This window comes from Neolamprologus multifasciatus, chromosome 9, assembly GCF_963576455.1.
Source record: "Neolamprologus multifasciatus chromosome 9, fNeoMul1.2, whole genome shotgun sequence".
Lineage (NCBI taxonomy): Eukaryota > Metazoa > Chordata > Actinopteri > Cichliformes > Cichlidae > Neolamprologus > Neolamprologus multifasciatus.
The window spans coordinates 18,301,131-18,324,881 of record NC_140447.1 but is presented as its reverse complement, the minus strand read 5'-3'; the positions used below and the strand labels follow the sequence as shown (position 1 = coordinate 18,324,881).

The 23,751-nt window shown below is 41.2% G+C and overlaps 3 protein-coding genes across 5 annotated transcripts in view; 1 reads left to right on the top strand and 2 right to left on the bottom strand.

Moving 5' to 3' along the window:
- boc (BOC cell adhesion associated, oncogene regulated) overlaps nucleotides 1-15,650 on the bottom strand; it is a 59,827-nt gene extending 44,177 nt beyond the window's left edge. For both annotated transcript variants that reach the window (XM_085173477.1, XM_085173478.1), the window contains exons 1-2: nucleotides 15,543-15,650; nucleotides 5,850-6,000 (exon numbers count right to left, since the gene is read on the bottom strand). In XM_085173477.1, coding sequence (XP_085029603.1) covers nucleotides 5,850-6,000; nucleotides 15,543-15,593 — 202 coding nt within the window. In that variant the 5' untranslated portion in view covers nucleotides 15,594-15,650. The remainder of the gene's footprint in view (nucleotides 1-5,849; nucleotides 6,001-15,542) is intronic.
- On the top strand, nucleotides 10,927-15,172 carry LOC146511403 (uncharacterized). The gene has a single exon (XM_085173481.1). The coding sequence runs from the start codon at nucleotides 10,927-10,929 to the stop codon at nucleotides 13,792-13,794; it is 2,868 nt and encodes a 955-aa protein (XP_085029607.1). The 3' UTR covers nucleotides 13,795-15,172.
- On the bottom strand, nucleotides 15,082-22,785 carry spice1 (spindle and centriole associated protein 1). Of its 2 annotated transcripts, XM_085173484.1 has the most exons (18): nucleotides 22,601-22,785; nucleotides 22,310-22,405; nucleotides 21,940-21,987; nucleotides 21,708-21,848; nucleotides 21,278-21,380; nucleotides 20,960-21,078; nucleotides 20,613-20,701; nucleotides 20,381-20,523; nucleotides 20,118-20,243; nucleotides 19,740-20,014; nucleotides 19,126-19,257; nucleotides 18,925-19,051; nucleotides 18,739-18,834; nucleotides 18,205-18,638; nucleotides 17,800-17,989; nucleotides 17,644-17,722; nucleotides 17,416-17,479; nucleotides 15,680-17,295 (listed from the first exon to the last, which is right to left on the bottom strand). In XM_085173484.1, the coding sequence occupies exons 2-18, from the start codon at nucleotides 22,403-22,405 to the stop codon at nucleotides 17,239-17,241; spliced, it is 2,319 nt and encodes a 772-aa protein (XP_085029610.1). In that variant the 5' UTR covers nucleotides 22,601-22,785; the 3' UTR covers nucleotides 15,680-17,238. The 2 variants fall into 2 exon arrangements, with proteins under 2 accessions (XP_085029611.1, XP_085029610.1); XM_085173485.1 differs by lacking the exons at nucleotides 15,680-17,295; nucleotides 17,416-17,479 and adding an exon at nucleotides 15,082-15,657.
- Between the last annotated feature and the right edge of the window lie 966 nt (nucleotides 22,786-23,751).

Sequence of the window (23,751 nt, the reverse complement as noted above, 5' to 3'; positions counted from 1 at the left end):
CCCGACACATACTGTGTGACCGCTCACTTGCCCCCCCGCTCCTGCTTCGTGCTCCACAGGCACGCCAGCACCTCCAGGTCCGGAGAGCAAAGCTTTCTGTGGGGATCAGAAACAGATGTGCCTTCTGCCCTCTTCTCTTAACTCACACAAAACACACACACTGTCCTTGTACACACACATGCTGGCGGCAATTCAGAACCGGCACCAGGACCCAGCCGGAGCACCGGGCCAGCGTGACCCGAGGCTTGACCCCGGCCCGCAGCGCCTCAGACAGGAAAGGGATGCAATTGGCTTCAGCTGTGACCCTCCGCCCCCTCTATTCTGTGTACATCCCCCCTTCTCATTAAGACAAACTATTTTTAAAGGCAAAGCAGCTTTCATTACCACTAAAGCCAGCACCCTGGAGCACGGAGAAAAGGATGGAGGAGTGGAAATATGGAGGAAAGTTATAAAGAACAAGAAACAAATGGAGGCTGGGACACCAGGGGCACAAAGGAGATATTAAAAAAAAAAAAAAAAGCGGGATGAAAGAAAACGAGAGAAAAAGGGCAGAGTGTAAGAAAATCCAGACTTAGGGGAGACGGGAAAGTCAGGCATATCACTTGCAGCTGTTGCAAGCTAATGTTCCCAGAATCCACTGCAACTTGGCATGGCTTTTCTAATAAGAAAGGGTGGTGTCATGGTTACATTCATATCAAAACATCCAAAACAACTGCTCTGAATGGGGGGGGAAAGACGCAGAGAGAAAAGAAAAGGAGATGAAGTCACTTGATAATAATGACAATTAAAGCGCAGTAATTATAAACAGCAGCGAGACACATTTGTCTTAGAGACAGGCTGCTAAAGCGAACAAACAACATATTTATTTGTTTAGGGATGTACAGCAAAGACATATGGAAGAAATTGGACTGCTTTCACTCACATTTGAAAAAAAATCTACTCTTTATTTTGCTTGCCTCTGATTTTTTTCTGTCCTTTGTAACCCATAAACCAACAAAACACCAACATGTCTCTGCTATTTTCCTCCATAAGAGAGCCCTTTGTTCAGTCTAGCTGGGAACTGTGCATGTGTCAGATTACCTACTCCAGGTTTTAATGTCTGCAAAACTGCTGAAAACATTTGAATATTTCATGTTTGGCGACCTGCAATGGCCAAAACCTGGAGTAAAGAAAACAAACTCTCCAGATCTGTGTTGAGTGTGGGTGTATGTAAGTGAGAGTGGCAGGGCATGCTGAGGTAGATTAATACTGCTCCACAGAGGAGGAGGAGGAGGGGGTGTTCTTCTTCTATTCAGGGCTGACTGATGTGCGTCCCAAATTGATTTATGAAAACGGGACCTTAATCAATTATGTGTGGAGAAAGAGGGAAAGAGAGAGAAAAGGAGAGAAGAAGAAAGAGAGGATCTGGTGATGGTGGGGGGGAGAAGAGTGGGAATTAAAGAGGATGAAGCTGCAGAGGGGATAGGGTATGAATGCCGCTGCTCTGCTGAGGAATGCGTCTAGTAGACGTCAGTGTATGCCACAGGTGTCCAGCATGGTGGACGTGATGGTTTGTCAAGGAGAATAATGCGCCGAGGCTGATCCTGATGTATGCGGCCAATTCCTCAGGCAACACACTGAGCGTGCTGCATCTATAACATTCATGTCCATCTATGGCATTCATAAAATCTGCAAAGGATCTGACGGATATCAAGGGGTGGGGTGGGGGGTGGATGCACACACGCTCAGTCACTAGCAGAAGTGGTAAAGGTTGTATTTGTGCAGCAGTATAATGTGGTTTTTGTGGTAATAATAGCCCAGTTTTTGGACCGGGGAGGGGAGCAGTGGAGGAGAGTGAAGCTGCAGTTGTTTAAAAAGTCCTTCCCCTGCTTTGCCCATTGTGCCGAAGACAGGGGTGTGTGGTGGGGGGGGAAGAGAAGAGGGTCACGCTGGGAGCTCGTTTCTCCTGCCTGTCAGAACTCTATCTGGGATCCAGCCGGAACTAATCAACTCCAATAGGCCTCCCCATTACCCAGGGTGCAATGGGCCACGGGCCGGGGGCTGTCCGGTGGGAAACACAGGAGGAGGAGAAGGGGGGAAAATATCCTCCCAACCCCTTACCCCCTCAGTCCTTTCCTACCACTACTCCTCCACACACACACACACTCTCCGTACTCCACCAACCCGTGCAGCACACACAACACTCCCACTGTTTCACACTGAAGCAATAATAAACACTTGCAATAATATTTTCACAGCAAGCAATAGCCTGCTTCAGATCAGGACCTCGCACAGCTGTGGAGTACTTTCCTGCACACGTGGGCACCCACTCACATGCACACACACACACAAACACTCAAACACACATACACATGTAGTTTCCTCGTCACGCTGTGCTGATAAGCTTTGAGACATGTTTAAAAGCACTCTGGGTGACAAAGCAGTAAAAAGTATTCAGATAATATTTTCTAAACACAACTATAAATAAATATCTGCATCAAAACAGACTAACTGTGAAAATTGGATTCTTCTTCCTCTGTTATTTGTGTGTTTAGAAAGTTGGAAAAACAGATTCTTTGCTACTATTACATTTCTTTAAAGAATAAAACCATAGTTTTCTGCTTCTTTAAATATTTTCCCAACTGTATTTTTTTAAATTCATAAAACTGTGAAAAAGTCAGAAGGTTTGAGAAGTAATTCAACATAAACTCCCCAAATATGATCCGTAGCAACACAACTATATTGCCCTCTAGTGGCCATTTAAATACACTGCGACAATTAAGGGGATTTACAGAATTTTAAAAAACAGAAAGTTCCCTTAACTTCTGAGAAGTCCTGTTACTGGGAGAAGCTTTCATAGGCTTACTAAAGAATTTTTTTTTAAAGGAGATCAATCTTAACATTTGAAAAGAAATCTAATCTATATAATTACACAAAATTATATTTAAAAAAAAATCAGTGCCTGTACTCTAGAGTCCATGTTACAATTAGATAACACTTTGTGGTTTAAGGGCAACATCAAAGCCAACCCTACGAGTGTGTGCACCAGCTTTAGTGTGCATGTTTTTATGAATGACTTCAAACTCCTTCATGAAGCTGAAGTGGGGGCAGATTTAAATTGAGTTACATGCCCTGATGCACCCCTCAACTATGTATGTGTATTTGCCAGTTTCTTGTTCCAGCCTTATTGCATGCACCTTTTTTTTTTTTTTTTACTGAATACCCCTCTAATTAATTGCAATTGAACTCTCTCTATCCCCCTGCTACAACTTGCTGCATGCATGTGTGAATATATGTTTGTGAAGAGCTGAAGAGGTGATCCGAGCACTGCTGAGAGGCCCGGATAAAGGCGGTTGTCACATGGGAACCTTCCCCGAGGCCTTGTGGTGGAGGAGGGGGTATTGATGGGCACTGGGGTGGGGTTAATCCCCATTCACCTCGTCATTCACTCATCCAGGCCACTCACAATGAGCCCTGCCCGCCTCCCCCTTCGTCCCCACCGTGACATCTGACCCCACGTTTACGGCTGCTGTTCCCGGAGCCTTTATGCTTCCATCCTGTTATTATCTGCAATATTTACTCCTTTTGATTTCTCTGCTGACCGCTGCCGTCGCCCACACAGCTCTCTTGACTGAGTGAAAAAAACTCAAGTGCTCTTTTTACTCCTTCAGTGTCACCCCAGAAACCTTAAAACCAACAGCAAACACTACCTGAAGTGGAAGTAAGCCAGCTTACAACCATGTATTTATAACTATCTGATTTAGGGCACAGGAAGCAGCACTGCCACTTGAGTGGATGGGGTCAAAGAAGAGAGCTCTTCATAAGTAAATTAAGTGAGTGTAGTTATTATAAAATGACTGAACATTGATGTTATTAACAAGGCATAAACTGTATTAAAAATGATGATATAATATAAGTACAATATAAAATATCAACACAATCCAAGTATTTAGGAGGAGGTGACACTGTCTTAAACGAAATCATATTTTTGAAAAATTGTGTATTTTTAAAATATTACAAAAATATTACAAATACAGAATAATTGAAACTACATAAGGATGCAATTCATAACCCATGAAACCATTAAATTATCATTCTAACACTACGGCAAATTTAATAAAATATCCACCCATCTCTCCCCTCGCAGTCTAAACAGAGAGCCCAACTCCCTCTCCCCAGCCACCTCTTCCAGGGGTACACCAAGGTGCTTACAAGCCAGCTGAGAGATGTAATCTCTACAGCATGTCCTGAGTCTGCCCGGGCCTCCTCAGCAAAACCAAATCCCCTGGGAGGTGCCCAGGAGGCGAACTGGTCAGATGCCTCCTGTTTCCAGGGAGGTCCTTGCTTAATCTTGCTGATGATTAGCTGAGATGGGAGGGTTGTCAGCTGAAGCAGTTTGCCTGGGCCTTCAAGGCTATAAAAGTTGGCCCAGAAGAACTGCTCAATCCTTTGTAGTGTTTAATAGAACTATTTTTGAGTGAACACCCTTCTTGTAACGTGGCTTGTTCCAGTTTGTGCCAAACTGTGGCAAATCTGGGATGTGCTGGAAAAGAAAAAACTATTTGGTTGTGAACAAATCAAAACTCGGGACCAACACTGTTCTCTTCTAACACCAGTCAAAGTCAGCAAAAGCAGATAAAAACAGTCCAACCAAAACACCACCCTGTGTGGTACTGCCAAAAAAAATCTTGCCCGCAGTATTACATTTAAAAATTCAGCTCTGAGCAAACCGCAGGCTAAGTTGGCCATCAACAATGACTAAATCTCTACCACGCACCAAACTGGTTTGAATATCCCAGGGGCGTCACTCTCGTTCTTTACTCTAAAAGGCCTTAAAGCAAAAAGCACAGATGTTATCATGGCTCACTTATATTAAGTCCCACCCACAGTGACCACTAATAATTACACACGTGCTTTCCCTACTCTGATCACTCAAAACATGTGCTTTAAAAAAGAAGAGACTATCAGCCGTAACCAGTGTTGGGTAAGTTACTTTAAATTAGTAACTTAGTTACATTACTAGTTACTTCTATCAAAAGTAAATCAGTTATTTCAAGTTACTCATTATTTTCAAAGTAACTAGTTACTAGGGAAAGTAACTTTGGTTTTACTCAGAATTCTCCTATTACTGTGTTGCTTCCCTAACGGGATACCAGCAAGGATGCCAGTCTTCTATCTTGCTTACACGTTAGCACTATCCTGCCACAAGTGCACTGTGCCACCTAATGGCCTGAACCTAAAACGGCAGTGTAGTAGTGTGAGTGCAAGTTAATGATGAAATGAATGAAACTAAATTAGAAATGAACAATGTTTGTTTTATGTGTCACTTTTTTATGTGTCTGTTTTAATCTCTTCTCGGGGCCAACATTAAACTGTGCCTCAGACTTTTAGGAGCTGTAGGTATCAAAATAGTACAAAAAATGTAGTGCAAAAATGGTTCAACATAAACACAGTGAGGTTTGTCCATTCTTTGTAAACTTAACTGAAAACAGCTGAACTGCAGAAACTGTAGACAACATGTTCAGTAATGATGGGCAAACTTAAAAGTATTTTCAGCCTCACAAAGAAAAATAAAATAAATAATAAGTATTTTCAGCCTCTTAAATAGTCAATATTTAACCAAAATAATATTTTGGGCCAATCAGGATTTGGCCCAGATTGGTCTAGCATGCCACAGAGAGTTGCAAACGTTTCAAAGAAGAAGGATCAACACTATAAATACAGACTCTCTGGATAAATTTGATGAAATGACTCTTTTTGTGGACAAGAATTGAAGCTGTCTGAGGAGGAGAAGTCAATAGGGATGGGTAATCTAATAAGTTAAAATGTTACTGCTGTAAATATAAAGGCCACAGAGAGAGCTTCGGTACCTTGTGTGAATGTGGTAATGGGGTTCCCAGGTTTCAGCTTGCTCTCCAGGAAGCCGTGCTTTGGCTCTGTGGTGATTTCATAAACCAGCTGTCCATCATCTGTGTCCGGGTTCATGGTCAGCAGCTCCTTCTTGGTGATCAGATTGGTGGCCTGACAGACACGGCACAGAAATCATCTTTGCTTTAAAGCGGGACTCTCACAGTGCAAGAATTCATTACTGGGTATTTCATTCACAATGTCACACTATGATTCAGCTGAGCAGGAAGCTTTTCTTTTCAATTTCAGCTTCCCTGATGTAGCCATCAAAGCAAAAATACAGCTGTTAAGAAGCATCGCCTCAATACTGGCTCAAAACACAGAAATCAACATATCCAACATCACAACGCCAACTAAAAAACGTGTTTGCCTCTGTATCTCATCTCGACATTGAGATTCAGCTAACAAAAGTAAGGAAAAGTAGTTAACTTTTCTATTCTGTTAATGGACAGCATTAGTTTTCCAAAGTTTAAAACCACCACCTTTCACATCTGGAACATGTGAAAAATAAATCCACTGGTGTTGAGAACAATTTGTTTCTGAGATAAATTCACCACAGAAGGCGATGCGATGGCTTAAATTTTTTTTTGGTGTGTCTTGTATATTTTAAAGATGATTCATTTATGATTATTACAAATAAGTTTCAATGTATCCAACAAACAAAGTTCATATCAGTTGTGTTTTTTAAGCTGTTTCTTCTGCAAACCACTTTGCAACCAACCTTCTTTTTCAATTTGCCAATAACTTCTATGTGGACGCTGGGTTAGGAACTACAGTTCTGGGAATCCTTGATTTGAACATTTTCAGGTTCAGGTATTTTATTTGTAACTGTAGGTAGTAGAGCAGGGCGATATGACCAAAAATATTTATCACGATATACATTTGAAAATTTGCGATAACGATATAACTGATGATATAATTGACACTAGACAAAATACTTTACAACTCCACAACTTTATTAGTGCAAAAAACCCCATCAATGTATTTTCACTTAAACAAGCAGCTGTTTTTTATGTGCATTAAAGTTATATAAAAATGTAACAGTGAAAATTCCTTGCTGACAGTTTAACCAAAAGGCATTTCCAGTGGAAATTGGCCGACATATCCTCAGCATAAGCATGCATAATATCCACAAAACTTAAAAAGAGGTTATACACACACAATATTATGTTGAAGCACAGTACGTATCACTCCGCGAGGCTCCAGCCTACGGTAACCGTAAAGCTCCGACAATCCATCAAGCGGTGCAGTATCGTAACTTAGCAAAGTCGTACTACTAAAACATTTGACAGATTTTCGAGCACCGTGTACCACATAAAATCGTTTCGAGGTCAGTAAACACAACCAGAATTCATACATAAGGCACACGGGATTATTAGGGGCACTGTCGATTTTCAGAAAAATCAAAGGATTGATTTTAAGTGTGCCGTATTTTCCAAACAACACGGTAATAACGACGGCCCGCTAGCATGCTCTACCAAAAATAGTGCTTTGTTGTGTATCTGACAGACAAAAGCTAAACCAGTTCCACACCACTGAAGTTGCAGCATTTTTACAAACCAATTCTGGTTCATCCATTTCATTTAACGATTCGTTCTCGCTCTTCTCATTCTGCGTCACCGCCATGTGCGTATGTAAACATAGGCACTGCGCATGCGCGTTTTACCCATATTCTATCGCGATATTTCATTTTCCTATCCTTGCCTAAAATAACACCGGGAACGGTATGATATAGCCCAGTCCTAGTAGGTAGATTTCTTCTTGTGAATTAAAGAAAAACAGAAAACAAAAAAGTACAGCAAAAAATACTGACAACAAAACTTAACACTAATTTTGGCCATCATATAATCCACAAATGTGACTTTTTAAACCTTGTAGTTTTACAGTTTGGGACCAGAAACCTTTGTCCGGGAGGAAGAAAACGATTCTCACTGTGTAAAGGATCATCAAGAAAAATTAAACCAGCTGACCGCTGTAACTGTCTGGTGTACAGGAAAATTCAGCTGTGGTTCTCCAATCAGCCTCTTAGACCACTTAACAATCTGAGAGAGTTTCTGAACTCTTTTCAGATAACTATCCAAACCACAGCACCAAGAAAAAGGACAAAACTGATTCAATAAAAGCACGATGAAATAAAACCATCATGGTTTCATCAACGTGGAAACAAGAAAGCCTTCTTAAACACAAGAGCCGCTGGGGCCCCTTTCTGCACACATCTTCAGTGTTTGCTTTGAAATTTAGCTTTGAATCAAAAGGGAGATATTTATAACACTGAACACTTTCCACATTTTGACTGCACACTCCTAAGTTAGAGGCAGGGTAACGATGCTGTAAGGCATGGCCCTCTCTACCTAAATAACTAAAAAAAAAAGACCACAATTAGTGACTGAAACATAGTGTTGTATTAAATGAAACTCAGTAAGAAATTGTTTGGAAATTGCCTCCCCCTGCAGGCCATAATAAAAACTGCACTATCATGGGACCACCTTCTTGCTCCTTTCTTAACCTCAGGCTATCCATGTTTGCACATGGAAGTGTAGGATATCCCAGAACACAGCTGTACCTCCAAATATTAATGAGTTCAGAAGGATTAATAATTGTCTTTGACCAAAGGTCTCCTGCCTATATGATAAATTGGTAATGGTCAGGTTTTGCTTTCCCCTCCAGCATTCAGGAGAATATACAGGAGTGTAACAGTATGATCATTTGGCTCAATGTTGAAACACCCAGGACTTAATTACCTGCAGCGCAAACACATCACAGGCCGAGAATAAATGAATCGTGACATATTTTCAGTGCCTACCAATCAAACCTGAGCGCTGCATTGCGATGAGATGTGCAAGCCAGCAGGTGGAGGTAGAGTGGCTAATTTCGGAACAAACAGTGATGGAGCTTCTTCTTCGCACTTCACACAGACACATTTACTCTGCTGGAGAATATTCAGGCAGAGCAGGATGTGCTGCCACTTTTTAAAACACAATTTGCTCAAAGAGAGTTCTGCTAAGCAAACACGCAGCTCATTTAAACACATCTGAATTATCCTGATGTTTCAGCCCTCTGCTGGGGTCCAATTAAAGGTAATAAATTAGAAAAAGTTCTCTTCAGCGTCCGCTGTTCTCACTTTACGACTATTAAACATCACAAATAGTTTAATAATATTTGTTTCCTAAATGCCTACTCAATTTCTACAGAATTTATTATCACCAGACTGTGAGACCTGGATTTAATAAATATGCGAAGGACACCAGGTTTTATGAGTGCAGTGTGTCCAATACCAAATCAAATGCCTGCGTCAGTGCATCACTACATGCTGCATTTCGGTTTGCTGACTAGTAGCAGCAGCAGCTACGCTCAGATGATCAAGCTAAATTTCTGACACTATCACAGTGTTATTCCACACCACACACTGTGATGCAGGACCAGGACTAAATTATAGGAACTGAGGTGAGATGACAAAGCTTTGAGAGCAGCTCCATGAAAATATAAAAATATCAGTGTTATCCTTCAGCCTCTTAGTAGTTGCACATATAGAATAAATTTCAAAATCCTGCATCACCTCAATCTCCAGAGACAAGACTTGGCATCAGACCTTGAGGTCAAGGTCACGAAGATTCAAACTTTTTCGAGTCTTGTGCTAGATGTATCTATGGTATCAATTTGAAAATACAACATTGCTTCGTTTTCAAGTTATTGTATTTGCAAACCTGGGCGTTCATGGCACCATGGCAAGGTCGTGGAGTCTCTTTCCGTTATACGTGTGTTGTCTTATCCTTCATATTTTGTTGTGACATGTGTTTGTAAGCCACTATGGCATTTTCTGGCCACACACTGAGTTTGTTTCCTCAATTTGGCTCTTATCAAATTTACAAGGGGATAAAACTAAACTGAGACTAAAGTTAAACTGAAATAACAATGCTTCTCTTTACTCTGTGTTGCCTCTGAAGTATAAAACCCAGTGGGAAACATAATCAGGTTTGTCTGCAACAATCCAGCATCACTCAGCGTGAAACTAAAGGTGACTGTCTTAAAAACAAGAACCAGATTTTTTTTTGCTTTCCAGGAGTTTTGTTATCCTCACTTATTGTGGATGCAAAGACCTGATACAGCCGTTTGTAAGACAACACATTTGTGGTTATTCCTGACATACAAAGTGTGCAACAGACACATTACATAGTTATCTATGATGTGCATTAATGAGGAAAAGGCCAAAACTTCTTCTGAATTTACACTTTCATTGAGTTCCAGCTGTGATATTTCATTTCCCAATATTTTCACATGGAACAGTTTAACAAACCCATAATACTATCATATAAATTGTAATATTGAATAAAACAAGGAGTCAAACAGAAAAACAAGCCAAAAATGGTTTTAAATCCTGATTTGTATCAGCTACCAGTATACCTATATTAGTTCCTTTCAGATTAATCAAAGTTTCTTTTAGTTGTTGTTCTAACTCTCTGATCAATACAATTGATAGAACTCCACTCAGTTCTATCGATTTAATTTAGCCTGATTCAGTCCACCCAATGCTTTCACTCACTGTATGTGCAAACTGTCTGGTTATGATACCCAGTAACACTTCAACGAGTTACCAATACAACGCAAACAAAATTAATTTGTCTTGAAAGGTGCTGTATAAATAAAACTGTACTTTTACTTACTTTCTTTACTCACTTTGTATGTTATTGCAATAATATTTTATTGGTAATTTTAGAAAGTAAAGAAATTATCCTCATTTATAAGTCATGTAAGAACCTCATTGGCTTACGGAATGTTGATGGTATTTAAAAAAAATTCATACAAAAATATGACCTCATTCAAAAATGTCATGTGACAACCTCATTGGCTTATGGAATTCTGATGTCACAGGCTTCTAAAGCTTTGATCCTTTGATCCTCATGAATCCTTAAGTAGGGGTGAGGATGTACAACTTTTAGTCCGTTATTTGCAGCACTTGTGTTAGCAGCATTCAAACGTTCACCAGTAAAGCATTTTCAAACATTTGGATCCTTTCCGTACTCACGGTATACAGACTCCAACATGTCTCAGAAACAGCAAGAAAGACAAGAATCTGACCCCAGCTCTATTCCATGGTATGAGTCCCTAGACCCTTATATCAGCTCTCTTCCTTGGGATGAACAGGTAGAATTAGAGGAAAAGCGATTGGAAGAAATGGAGAAAGAAAATCTCATGAACAGAGAGAAGATTAAGATCCTGACGGAAGAAAATGAGAGAAAGAGCGCTAAATTAGAAGAATTATCCTACCAGCTTCATGAAAAACAGGGTATTATTGAGGAGACACAAAGGGATCTCCAAGATGAGAAGAATCAGGAGCTCCAAGAAAAGCTTGACGAAGCTCTGGAAAAAAATAAAGATCTGCTCCAAAAGGAGAAAAGGGAGAGCATAAAACAGGATAAAATGCTCAAGAAGAATCAGGAGCTCCAAGAAAAGCTTGATGGAGCTCTGGAAAAAAATAAAGATCTGCTCCAAAAGGAGAAAAAAGAGAGCATTAAAGGGGATAAAATGCTCAAGAAGAATCAGGAGCTCCAAGAAAAGCTTGACGAAGCTCTGGAAAAAAATAAAGATCTGCTCCAAAAGGAGAAAAAGGAGAGCATAAAACAGGAAAACATGGTCAAGAAGAATCAGGAGCTCCAAGAGAAGCTTGATGAAGCTCTGGAAAAAAATAAAGATCTGCTCCAAAAGGAGAAAAAAGAGAACATAAAACAGGAAAACATGCTCAAGAAGAATCAGGAGCTCCAAGAGAAGCTTGACGAAGCTCTGGAAAAACTGAAAGAAATCCACCAAGAAGAGAAACAACAGTCCACACAGCAGAGAGACATGCAGAGCAAACTCCAAGCCATGGAGGAAAAATACAAAGCGCTGCAGGTGAAACATGATAAAACTCTGCACAAAAATCAACAGTTGCTTCAAGACAAGAAGCAAATGGAAATGAAACTGAAAGAAATGGACTCCAATGTTGACGAGATGGAGGAAAAACACAGATTGCTCCAAATCAGGCTCGATAAAACAGTGCACAGAAATAAAGAGTTCATTCAAGAGAGAGAGCAACAAGAAATGCTCGAGAAAGAAACGGACCGCAAGTTTGAAGTCTTAGAGGAAAAATGCAAAATGCTCCAAATAACTCTTGAGGAAACACTGCTCAAAAATAAAGAGATGCTTCACGAGAAAGACCAACAGAAAATACATCAGGAAGAAATGGATTGCAAGCTGAGGAACATCGAGAAACAAAATGAAGGCTTGCAAGTAATGCTTGATGAAGCTCTGGAGAGAAATAAAGAGATCCTTCACGAGAAAGACCAACAAAAAATACAAAAGGAAGAAATGGATTGCAAGCTGAAGAACATCAAGACACAGAATGAAGGCTTGCAAGTAATGCTTGATGAAGCACTGGAAAGAAATAAAGAGTTCCTTCACAAGAAAGACCAACAGAAAATACAAAAGGAAGAAATGGATTGCAAGCTGAGGAACATCGAGAAACAAAATGAAGGATTGCAGGTTATGCTTGATGAAGCTCTGGAAAGAAATAAGGAGATCCTCCAAGACAAGAAACAAGAGCCCGTAGAGCAGAGCGACCTGCAGAACAAACTCCAAGCCATGGAGGAAAAACACAAAGCTCTGCAGGTGAAGCATGACAAAACTCTGCACAAAAATCAACAGTTGCTTCAAGACAAGAAGCAAATGGAAATGAAACTGAAAGAAATGGACTCCAAGCTTGACGAGATGGAGGAAAAACACAGATTACTCCAAATCAGGCTCGATAAAAAAATGCACAGAAATAAAGAGTTCATTCAAGAGAGAGAGCAACAAGAAATGCTCGAGAAAGAAACGGACCGCAAGTTTGAAGTCTTGGAGGAAAAATGCAAAATGCTCCAAATAACTCTTGAGGAAACACTTCTCAAAAATAAAGAGTTGCTTCATGAGAAAGACCAACAGAAAATACAACAGGAAGAAATGGAGTGCAAGCTGAGGAACATCGAGAAACACAATGAAGGCTTGCAAGTAATTCTTGATGAAGCTCTGGAGAGAAATAAAGAGTTCCTCCAAGACAAGAAACAAGAGCCTGTAGAGCAGAGACACCTGCAGAGCAAACTCCAAGCCATGGAGGAAAAATACAAAGCTCTGCAGGTGAAGCATGACAAAACTCTGCACAAAAATCAACAGTTGCTTCAAAACAAGAAGCAAATGGAAATGAAACAGAAGGAAATGGACTCCAAGCTTGACGAGATGGAGGAAAAACACAGATCGCTCCAAATCAGGCTCGATAAAAAAGTGCACGGAAATAATGAGCTGCTTCAAGAAAAAGACCAACAGAAAATACAACAGGAAGAAGAAAAACTTGTTCTCCAGAGGAAAAAGGAAGAACTCCAAGAATTGTATAATGAAACGAAGTACAAAACAACTGTACTGGAAGGAGAAAAGAAAAAACTGGAAAATCAATGCTCAGCGATGCAGAGTAGCATCAATGAAATGCTGAGAAAAAATACAGAACTTGAAGAACTTTCTAAGACCTTGAAGCACAAAAACACTGAAATCCAGGCGCAAAAGCAAGAACAACAGAAAACACATAAAGACCTGCAGTGTAGACTTCAAGATATCCAGAAGAGAAACCAGCAGCTGGAAGAAATGCACACGAATGTGCACAAGGCAAAGCAAATAGAGGAGGCAGCAGTTAAAGAACTGAAAGACCATCTTAAAGAAAAACAAGAACAATTAGAAGACATGGTGAAAAGATGCAACAAACTTGAGAAAGAAAACAAAGAAACAATGGATGAGCTGAAAACCCTCATCATTGAGAAAAAGGTGCTCGTGGAAGAGTATCTGAAAAAGAAGAAAAAACGCTTCTTCTGGTTCTGGAGGAGAGACACTGCTGCTTCTCACCTGATGTAACCTCGTCTTCCTCCACCTCTATTCCATCTTCATTTTCCCCGTTCCCCTTCCCCTCCCTCCTTTTTCTTTTTTCACCCTCACCCCCCGACCAGTCCCGGCAGTTGACTGCCCCCTCCTGAGCCTGGTTCTGCCATTGGTTTCTCCTTTAGGTTCCTTTCACTTTAAAGGAGTTTTTCCTATCCACTGTCGCCTGGTGCTTGCTCAGAGGGGATTGTTGGGGTTTTCTCTCCCCTTTCTTTCCTTCTTTCTATCCTCCCTTTTCCCCCTTCCCCTTCCCCTCCCCCTCCCTCCTTTTTCTTTTTTCACCCTCACCCCCCAACCAGTTCTGGCAGTTGACTGCCCCCTCCTGAGCCTGGTTCTGCCATAGGTTTCTCCTTTAGGTTCCTTTCACTTTAAAGGAGTTTTTCCTATCCACTGTCGCCTGGTGCTTGCTCAGAGGGGATTGTTGGGGTTTTCTCTCCCCTTTCTTTCCTTCTTTCTATCCCCCCTTTTCCCCCTTCTACCTTTTCCTTTACCCAATAAACACAATTGGCCACATTTTACATGTGTTTGAAAAATGTCTTCATTCAACAATAATTGATCTTAGGTATAAAAACAATAAATGGGTAATAGCTGCATGTGTGTTTGTGTGTGTGCATAATATACATACTTGTATCCCAGAAGGAATTAATACTAGATGGGTAGAGACAGGTTTTAAAGACTAGAAATGAAAACATGTGAGTCCTTTCTTTAAATAAAAATATATAATTCCCTATATTCCCATATATTCCAAACAACGGTAGTAAGTAACAAAGTTTCAAATTTGTCTTTCACTTTGACTCTTAATTTATTAACCATGAACAAGAGGTCAGAGGTCAAATGTGGCACGATACCTTAAATCTTTCTATGATACTTTCTGTATGTGGACCAGAGATGGACAACACGCATAGTCTGATTACTTTTTTCAAGTAACAAGTAAAGTAAGGGATTACTATTGCAAAAAAGGTAATTAGATTACTGTTACTTTCCTGTAAGCAGGCTACATTACTGCGTTACTAATCCTCGTCATTTTCTTCGCCAGAGTGTCTCATGACAATGACGTACGAGCGTGCGACGTCCGTGGCAGCAACAGACGTGTGTAGATCAACAAAGGATAATATGGAGTGCAGGAGAGAGTACGACCATGCAGGGTTTAAAGCTTGGAAGTACTGACATTACTTTGACTTTGATTATGTAAAAAGTGACAAAAACATTGAAAACATACGGTAGTGAAGTCAAGTTTTTGTGATTAAGTTCTTAGCTCCCTGTTTTAGTTTTGTTGTTGTCCTCCCCGGTGTTCCCCTGACTTTCTTGGTATTTGATGCATGAAGGCTTCCTCGGCTCAGCTCCCGTCTCCACACCCTGCCGTCACTTTTTTAAATACTTCCATCACACCAACAGGCACTTTAGAATCACCAATTGACAAGCATGTCTTTGGACAGGCTCAAACCGGAGAGGTGATCAATGGACCACAGCGCTGCACACCCCTGGCAACTTTGGGGGTAAAGCCACTGGTTTGTGGTGGTTGCCAGGTGAAATCAGGGTCTGCTGCACCAAAAACATAATTGTGATTGCTTTGGTTGCAATCAGATTGCCATAGTCATCTGCAGTTTGCATGTAGGATGCCAACTACTCACCAAGCGGTGGGAAAAGTTTGGTTTGGTTTAGTTTGGCGTTCATCTTTACTTTTGTGTCCTTTCTAAAAACACTGGCATATAGGTCTGGTCTACCTGGACTGGCAGCATGCTCGAGGTGTCCCAGGCTCGTCTGTTTGGTGACATGGTAGATGAGCTCGCCCGGCTCGCTGTCCTGGTCGCTGGCTGACAGCTGCAGCGTGGTCAGCTTCTGAAAAATTACATTTTCTTATGTTGCAAGTCTCAAATCTTGATTGCCTAGATCCATTTAGTGTTTTATCATATGTTCTTTAAGCAGTAAATCTCAGGTAAAATGAACTGTTCTATCTGCCAGGAAGGACTCAAACACAGACCCAAGATAAACAAAGACTGGATACAGTCGTTATATTATCTGCATGTCGTTTGAAATCTACAAGACATGCTGACTCCGTGTCTGTGTAGGTTCCTAGTCAATCAGGTCATGGTTGTCTTAAGACCTTGAAAAAAAAGGCAGCCTGACTCCTTTAAAACATTTCACTTCTCATCCAAGAGGTTTCTTCAACTTGAAAAACAAAAAGGGGGAGAGTCCCAGCTATGGAGGTGGTAGCTGACCTACCTACTATTAATCATGAGCTAAGGTTTGTAAAACCGCATGTGTCATTACCAACAGGGGTTCCAAGTAAAACCACTGGCATCATGGGAGGGTGTCTGCATCTAAATTTCACTCTTTCATGGATGCCAATGTTCACATTTTGGACAGAGAAGACAGATGGTTTGAAAGAGATCTAAAAGAGGCCATTTATGTCCACTAAATGACCATCACTGGACAGAGATGGTGGCTTTCCACAGCAGCTGTCACTCATCTTGCCTCGGGTACCCTAAATAGATCACATGATAGGGTGGGGTAAGGTCTCTCAGTGGTTTCACCCAAAACTCTTTGTGATGACGAACTCAGTAGTAGACCAACAATCACCTCCAAAGGGAACAATTCCCAAAAAGGGCTCAAATTGCCTTCTTTTTTTCCCTCTTAACGTGATACACTGCCTCAAATACTTTAAAAAAACATGCATTTGTCTCATCTGATAGAAACACGAAAGAAAGAAGCAGGAGAAGTGCCAGCATATGCTTGTCAAATAAAGCCTGATTTTAGTTTAGTTTTCTTTCTATAAATAGAGATATTTCTAAACTGGAAATGTTCAAACTTTCAAATGGGCGCAGAAAGAAAATCAAAGGGTATTAAGTGTCTGATGGTTCAGATTTCCTGGAAGGACGATCATTTCAGTATACTGTAAAAGGAAACACTGCATATACATATTATACTAGAGAGTACCTGTGTGCAGTATGAATAACATAACCACCGAACCAAAGGTGTAAGCACCTTTTGCAAGGCACTCAAGGAAACCAATGAACAGCCTCAAAAATAAATGAACAGGTGGAGATGAAGACTGTATGTATTTGCAGATTACAGCTCCACCACAAATCAAACTTCCATATAGTCAAGTAAGTAAGACTGAATGAAGGCAGATTAAAAATTAATTGCATCTGCTCACACATTACTCAGCTGTAGGGTTTTCTAAGTACTCAGATGTAACACTGTGAGGAAAACTCAAAGAAATGGCAAACAGAAGTTCATTCCAATAAATTGGAAATGTGGGTCACGTCCGTCAAATGGAGAAAGAAACTTGTCACAGTGAAGACAAAAAACAATGTATAAAAGTCAAAAAATTTTAATTCAATCATTAATAACAGATAAAAAATAGTAAGAACACTCCGTGTAATAAAAATCTTCAGGTATGCTGGGTTGTCCTTCTTGTCACCTCATGTGAGCAGACAATGCAAACCAACCTTCTCGAGCTCTCTCCTTGTCCATCTATTGACAATAAAGAAAGTTTTTTTTCAAATCCAAGCAACGACATGTAAATAATGCACAGTGTGTGTGTGTGTGTGTGTGTGTGTGTGTGTGTGTGTGTGTGTGTGTGTGTTTGTGTACCTGTGTTTTGCCATCCCTGGTTTCTCTTTCAAAACTGTAAGAAGATGCATTAGAGCCAGCAAACCTGCAGCAAAGATAATTAATCATCTACATCATGTGATCTTCAGTCAGTCAGTTCTTCTTCCTGACATCATCACTTTGTGTCTGTTTAAGGTGCTGGAAAAGAAATGGGAAAAAGAACCTTGCTGTTCTTTGTCGTAACATCCGTCTCTGAGCCCAGATACTCACCTCCTCTCACCCTCACCGCCACCACTGTGTGACCGGAGCTCCTGCTCAGGCAGCAGCTCTAATGCCTCCAGGCGTTCGGCTGCAAAAGATGAGGCGTAATGATTTTAAACTGTCATGTGTGCTCCAGACAGACAGCGACATGTTGCTTTTACCCACTGGATTCTGGATTCGGGCTGAAGGCAGAAGCCGGGATCGGGGAGACAGAGGGAGAGACTCTGGCTGAAACACTTTGCTTCTGTTGCTCGATTATTTCCAGCAGTCGACCTCGGGCTGCAGCGCTCTGCCTGTTCAGCTCCAGGAGGCGTTGCTCCACGCTGTTTGCACTGAAAGTGTTGGGTGATGTTGCCTAAGCAAAAAAAAAAACCCAACAAAAAACGAGACACACACTGCATGTGAATCATTACTAAATCTGAATGAGGAGGCCACCTAAAGGCTCAGCGCAGTTCATTCCTCGACACACCTGTCCCATCACACTATGAAGGGAGGATCAGGGGAGCCACTACTCCACCTCTAAAAGGTGAGCTGCTCTCAGAGAGCTTCAAACAACCCCTTAAATCTCACCTGTTGAGTCAGCTGTTGTTCTTCAGGAGTCCACACATGCTGGCTCCGCCTCTCTTTACAGCTGGACCCAGACATCCAGCTCTCTGCAGCACTCTGAGGTGTTACTCTCCCGGTGCTGCTGCAGCTCGACCCTCTTCTCTCATTGCCACTGTCGAACGATTCTCTGACCCCTGACCCGAGGCCCTTTGCCTGGTTGAGTTGAGCCCTGATAAGATCGGTCTCTCTGCTCAGCTGAGCAATCTCAGCTAGCACTGTGCCCGGAGACCTCTGTGAGCGAAGAGGGTCAGAGGTCAGCGATAGCGAGGAAGCAGAGGGAAGCTGAACTAGGGGCAGACTGCTGAGACTAGAGTCTGAGCTGTGAGCGCGGAGGTCCCCATAGGAGCGCAGGAGATCCACAGCAGGAAGCTGCTGGTGCGGTGGCGCAGGATAAGTTGCTGTGGAAGAACGAGAAACAAAAATTAGCCGCCTCAAGGTGAATCATTTCTGTGCTGAATATTTGAAATCAGATAATAATTTTGGAAGTGAGAAAGTTACCAGGAACATGCTGAAAGTGGTCCCGCTGTTGAGGTGGTGAGAGGAGGACAGCAGAAGAAACAGGTACTCGCTCAGCACCCGTCGCAGACTGACAGCCTGTATACCAACAGTTCACCAAAATATAAAACATTTTCACCATTTACCAAATTCCTCTGGACAGAATATACACAGACAGACTGCACAAACCTGCAACTTTAACCTCAGAGTGTGGGGTTTGGCCACTGTGTTCACTCAGCAGTCCGAGCCCTCCCATTGCCAACACCACTGTGTCCAACTTCCGCTCCAGCTCTGCCATCCGCTGCTGTAACCCTGCCTGAGAGGCACATCGTCACCAACTCATGATTTATCAGCATAGCTGGAGTAACAATAACCTAAGCCCAGTCTCACCTGCACGGCTGTAGTCTCCTCTCTTAGAGTCATGGTTTCAGCAGTGAGAGCATCAATGAGCCTCTGCTGCTCTTTCAGCTCCTCCTCCAGTTTTCTCCTCTCCTGTGCCTCCTTCTGAGCTTCATCTTCCCTCTAACACATTACAGGCAGACAGTGATTTAAACACATATAGCAGACTGCAAATATTTGCATCAAAGCAAACCTGCCCTAAAATTTAAAAACTGGTTCTATTTATTTACAAATGTGAAGACCCCTGAAAAAGCTTCAGCATATTTACACAAGACTTTCAGCATTAGTGATGCTAAATCAGTAATAGTAACAAACATTTTACAAATCAAGCATTTCTAAAATGTGCTTTTGCTGCTATGTAAAGATTTAAAACTAGGAATTTGTGTCTTCTTGCATCCCCATCGATGACATGACTTTTTAAATAAAACAAACATTTAATAAGAAATGAATGTATCCTATATCCTATGAACTAAAAGATGCAGTGACAATGGTACCATGCTCTTATTTTTTGTTTATGTGAGTAAAGCCTGCATGGATTATCTTTCGTTTGAATAATAATCTCCACAAGCTTGTGTGACAAAACCTTTTTTGATATCCGGCAGTACCTTTTTAAGGAGGTGCACCAAACGTCCCAGTGTAGAGACCAAGGCCACAGAAAATCCAGTAAGGCTTTGTGTTCTGTGCTTTTTGGGACTCTGTGCAGATGTTGGTGCTGTATCAGGGCTCAGTGCGTCCAAATCCGACTCCACCTGACCCAACATGGCCTGCAGCAGCCCCAAACTGGAGTGATCCCCGCTGAGAGAGGCAACAGAGGAGCCGTCCAGCTCTGAACCCTGGGAAACACACTTCCTGCCTCTGCTGGTGTGATTACTGATCCAGTCTGTTCAGCATATAAAAGAAGAACAACATCAATTTTCTGACATGTTCTCATCTTCAAACAGAGTATTTCATTTTGGAGAAAATCCATCCCTTGCAGATATTACCTGACTTGCTCTGAGGCGGTTCAGAATTAAGAACCTGAGAAACCAGGACTGATGTTTCCTCTCTGGCGTCCTCCGACTGACTCTGTCTGGACCGAACACGCTGAACAGCCACGGTGGCATTGAGAGCTGAAATGACATTAGATAGGTGTTTATGTTCACTTCTAATGCCAGATATATAATAAATGATTTCTTGATCACTACCTAAAATAAATATAACACACTTCTAATGGCACTAAGACCTTCTGATTATCTGTTTATCTTACCTGTCTGAGCTGGTGCCCTGTCTGATGTACAGGGTGTCACGGGACTATTATCCTTGTCTCCATGGTGATGGATGTGATGATGACCTTTGTGTTGCTGTGACACTCTAGCCCGAGGCTGCGCCTTCATTTTTTGTACATTGACCCTGCAAATAAAAGTGTTATGAGCAATCTAATAGTGACAGCAGCATCTCTGTCACTGTTGTAGTGTATAACAGTTAGCAGGGATTAGCACCTTCGGATTACATGATACTCTGAACTGGTAGAAGGACGGGCATCATCATCTCTGTGGTCGTCCTCTGAAGCTTCCAGTTCATTAAGAGCCTGAAATAAATCATTGTAATTGTGTAAAATGCAAATAAAAACTCAAAACAGTGTGTAGTATTTAAAAATACACTTTTTTTTTTATCAGTGTAAGCATTCAATATGTTACCTCTGGAGTGTTTTCTGTTAAATATAGGGTTTAGATCATTAAAAGAATTACAATAAACTAATAAGCATAGTTGTTGTTCTTTAGATTATACATTGCACATGCTGTATTATGAAGCTAATAATGACAGTCTCAATAACACGCACACACACCTCTTGATCCATCATTGACTGGCTGAGGAGAGACAGATGAGTTGGACGATCTGGTCTTTGAAGAACAGGCAGTTCTGAGTCAGAGTCACAGTTTGGAGCCACAGTCACTCTCGGGTGTCCTGAGGAAAAACATTTAGACATGAAGCAATACTTATGCAACCACCAGAGAGAATTTGTGGCTCTTCAAAATGAAAATACTGGGAGAAACACCCAATGTTCAACAATCAGGTATCTCCATGACATAAAGCAATGGACAAGAAGTTATTCTATCTAGTCACTGCATCTGTTTATCTGCACACAAAACAAGTTGCCAGATACCGGTGTGCCTGCGTGGAGCATCTCCAAACAGGTCTTTGACCACAGCCAGGGCTTTGTCAGAACGGGCCAACACATCCTGCAGCAGCAGCTGATCAGAGAAAACCTGCAGCAACGCCACACAACTGAGTTTAACTCAACACCGTAAGCGCCACTAAAAAGATACAGATACACATGCAATGCTGTGAAAAAGGCTTTGGCTGATTTCTTAGTATTGTTTTTTTTTTTTTTTACATATTTGTCACAGAAAACCCAAGTAAATAAAAAATGCTGCTTTAAAATTACGGTTTCATTTATTAAAGGGAAAAAAGCCAAACCTATCATTACCTAAAAAGTAAGTGCCCCTCTTTTTTAATCATGAATTAACTCTAAAATAACCTTATGGGGGGGGGGGGCTGAAACTGAAAAATCAGGAACAGAGCACTGTACTTACCTCCCTGATGATGCTGAGACTGGCCTGGTCCAGGGGTGCAGGGCTCCCTGCATGCCTGAGACGTAGTTTCAGGGCTTTCTCTTTCAGCTCCCACTGAGCTGCTGCTTTGTTGTGAGACTTGTGGATCTCATGCCGATGACTCTGAACCAGCAGAACAATCAGACAATCGTGAGACCAAGGTACAGTGAATAACACTTAAAAAATAAAAAGTGCAAATGTTCTTGCACCTTACCAGCTCCGCAGGTGTCAGCTTGTGCACAGAGAGGTCGTTGACAGTGCTCTGAAACCAAAATGCTGAGAAGTTAGACAGGCTAAATAAAGGAACTTATAAAAGGTTAGCTTGAATGTTTGTTTTTTTACACCATGAACATGTTTCTTTAGTTTAGCAAGAAATTTGATTCCCTGATGATCTGAGTAACCTCTAGAAAACAAATAATCTCTCCTCATACCTTTCTATTTCAGATTATGGTAGAGAAGATTCACAGCAAGCAAGAGTAGACTGTCTTCTAATTGCACAGAAATATGTACAAGTACAAGACTGCCTGCTTAGTTGTGACTGGCCTTCATAGGTCTCTAGTATTTGTTCAGCTGTCAATACTCACCACCCACTCTCTTCTTTGAGCTGCTGCCTTCTTGGAGCGAACAGGCCTTTTTCCTTTGGCGTGCTGCTGTGGACGCCCCACTCTCACAAACGACATCTGCTCACAAACAATACGACAAGGAGACTTCGTTAAGGCTGCACACGTTTCATTTACCAAAAGTGTCTAGTATATAACAACAAGCTAGCTGTTAACTCTCACTCCCATGGCGAAGCTTCTGTAACTTTCACTAAACTAGGATGTACGGCCGAGCTATCTTAGGCTAAAAGGCAAGTTAAAACTGAAAAAACGTACTTTTTACAACGTGGAGCTCCGCTTAATAAAGAGAAACGCCCACCAAGCTGTCTTTAGACGCCGTTTTAAAGGCTGGTGACAAATAATGGCATCAAAACCACCTCTTCGGTTTGTTGTAAGACATTTTTCAACAGTTGCGCGCCACTTCCTGTGCCGTTTCCACGGATACCGCTTCAAACAGTGGAGCATGACGGGAAATGAAGTGCTGCTAGGAAAGGTGGCGAATCCTTTTCATTAGGCGGCAAAAAATGCCCCCCTGTCGGTGATTTAGGGTCAATGTGAGATACTTTATCATTATTACTGGTTAGTTTATATCTGAGGATTTTATTTTGAGTAATAAAATTGCTTTTACGTCGTAAATCCCTGAGACTAATTTCCACCCATTTACCCTGTTTGCACTCTCTTCTTCACCTCTCTTGTGTTCTCTCTGTTGCTTTGGATGGTTGATCGTAAGTATTTAAACTCATCCACCTTCACTACCTCTGCTCCCCACTCTCACTACAGATTACAATGTCGTTTGTGAACATCATGGTTCCTATGCAATCCCAGAAATAAGCTTTAAAGAAGACCACAACAATGTTCTTTGAATGTTCCAGACATGCTGGTAAAATAAAAATTAAAAACTAGGCTAAAAATATACATATGAAATTATATCGTGCACTTTTAAAACAGTTAAAATTCAATCAAAAATATTGATGTGATTTTAATTTCTTTGTCAGTCTGATCAAAAAATTTGCCTTTGATAAATACGTTCATATTGCAATAAAAATACAATGATAGTAAACTGAATTTTAAAAAATTGATTCAAAATTAAATAGAAATAAAAAATCTTAGAGATGTTTTCTGAATGAAGGTGAGGTTCTTAAAAAAATCTTACAATATTTGTCTAAGGCTATTTGTCTAGGCCGTATGAGAACATCCCCGCTCTTCAAATGTTATTTAAATTAACCTTCAGAGAAAAAAAACGTATGGGAACTTATGGGAACTAGTTGTTGCTAACTTTCCCAAATAACCGCCATTCAAAAAATAAAAACTTTGCATTAATATCTGGAATCACCACTAGATGGCATTGTCACTATTTAAATGTCTGCTGGTGTTGGCACAGACATGTCCAACTGTCAAATGTTTCATCTGCTCTTAACCAGAGAGGA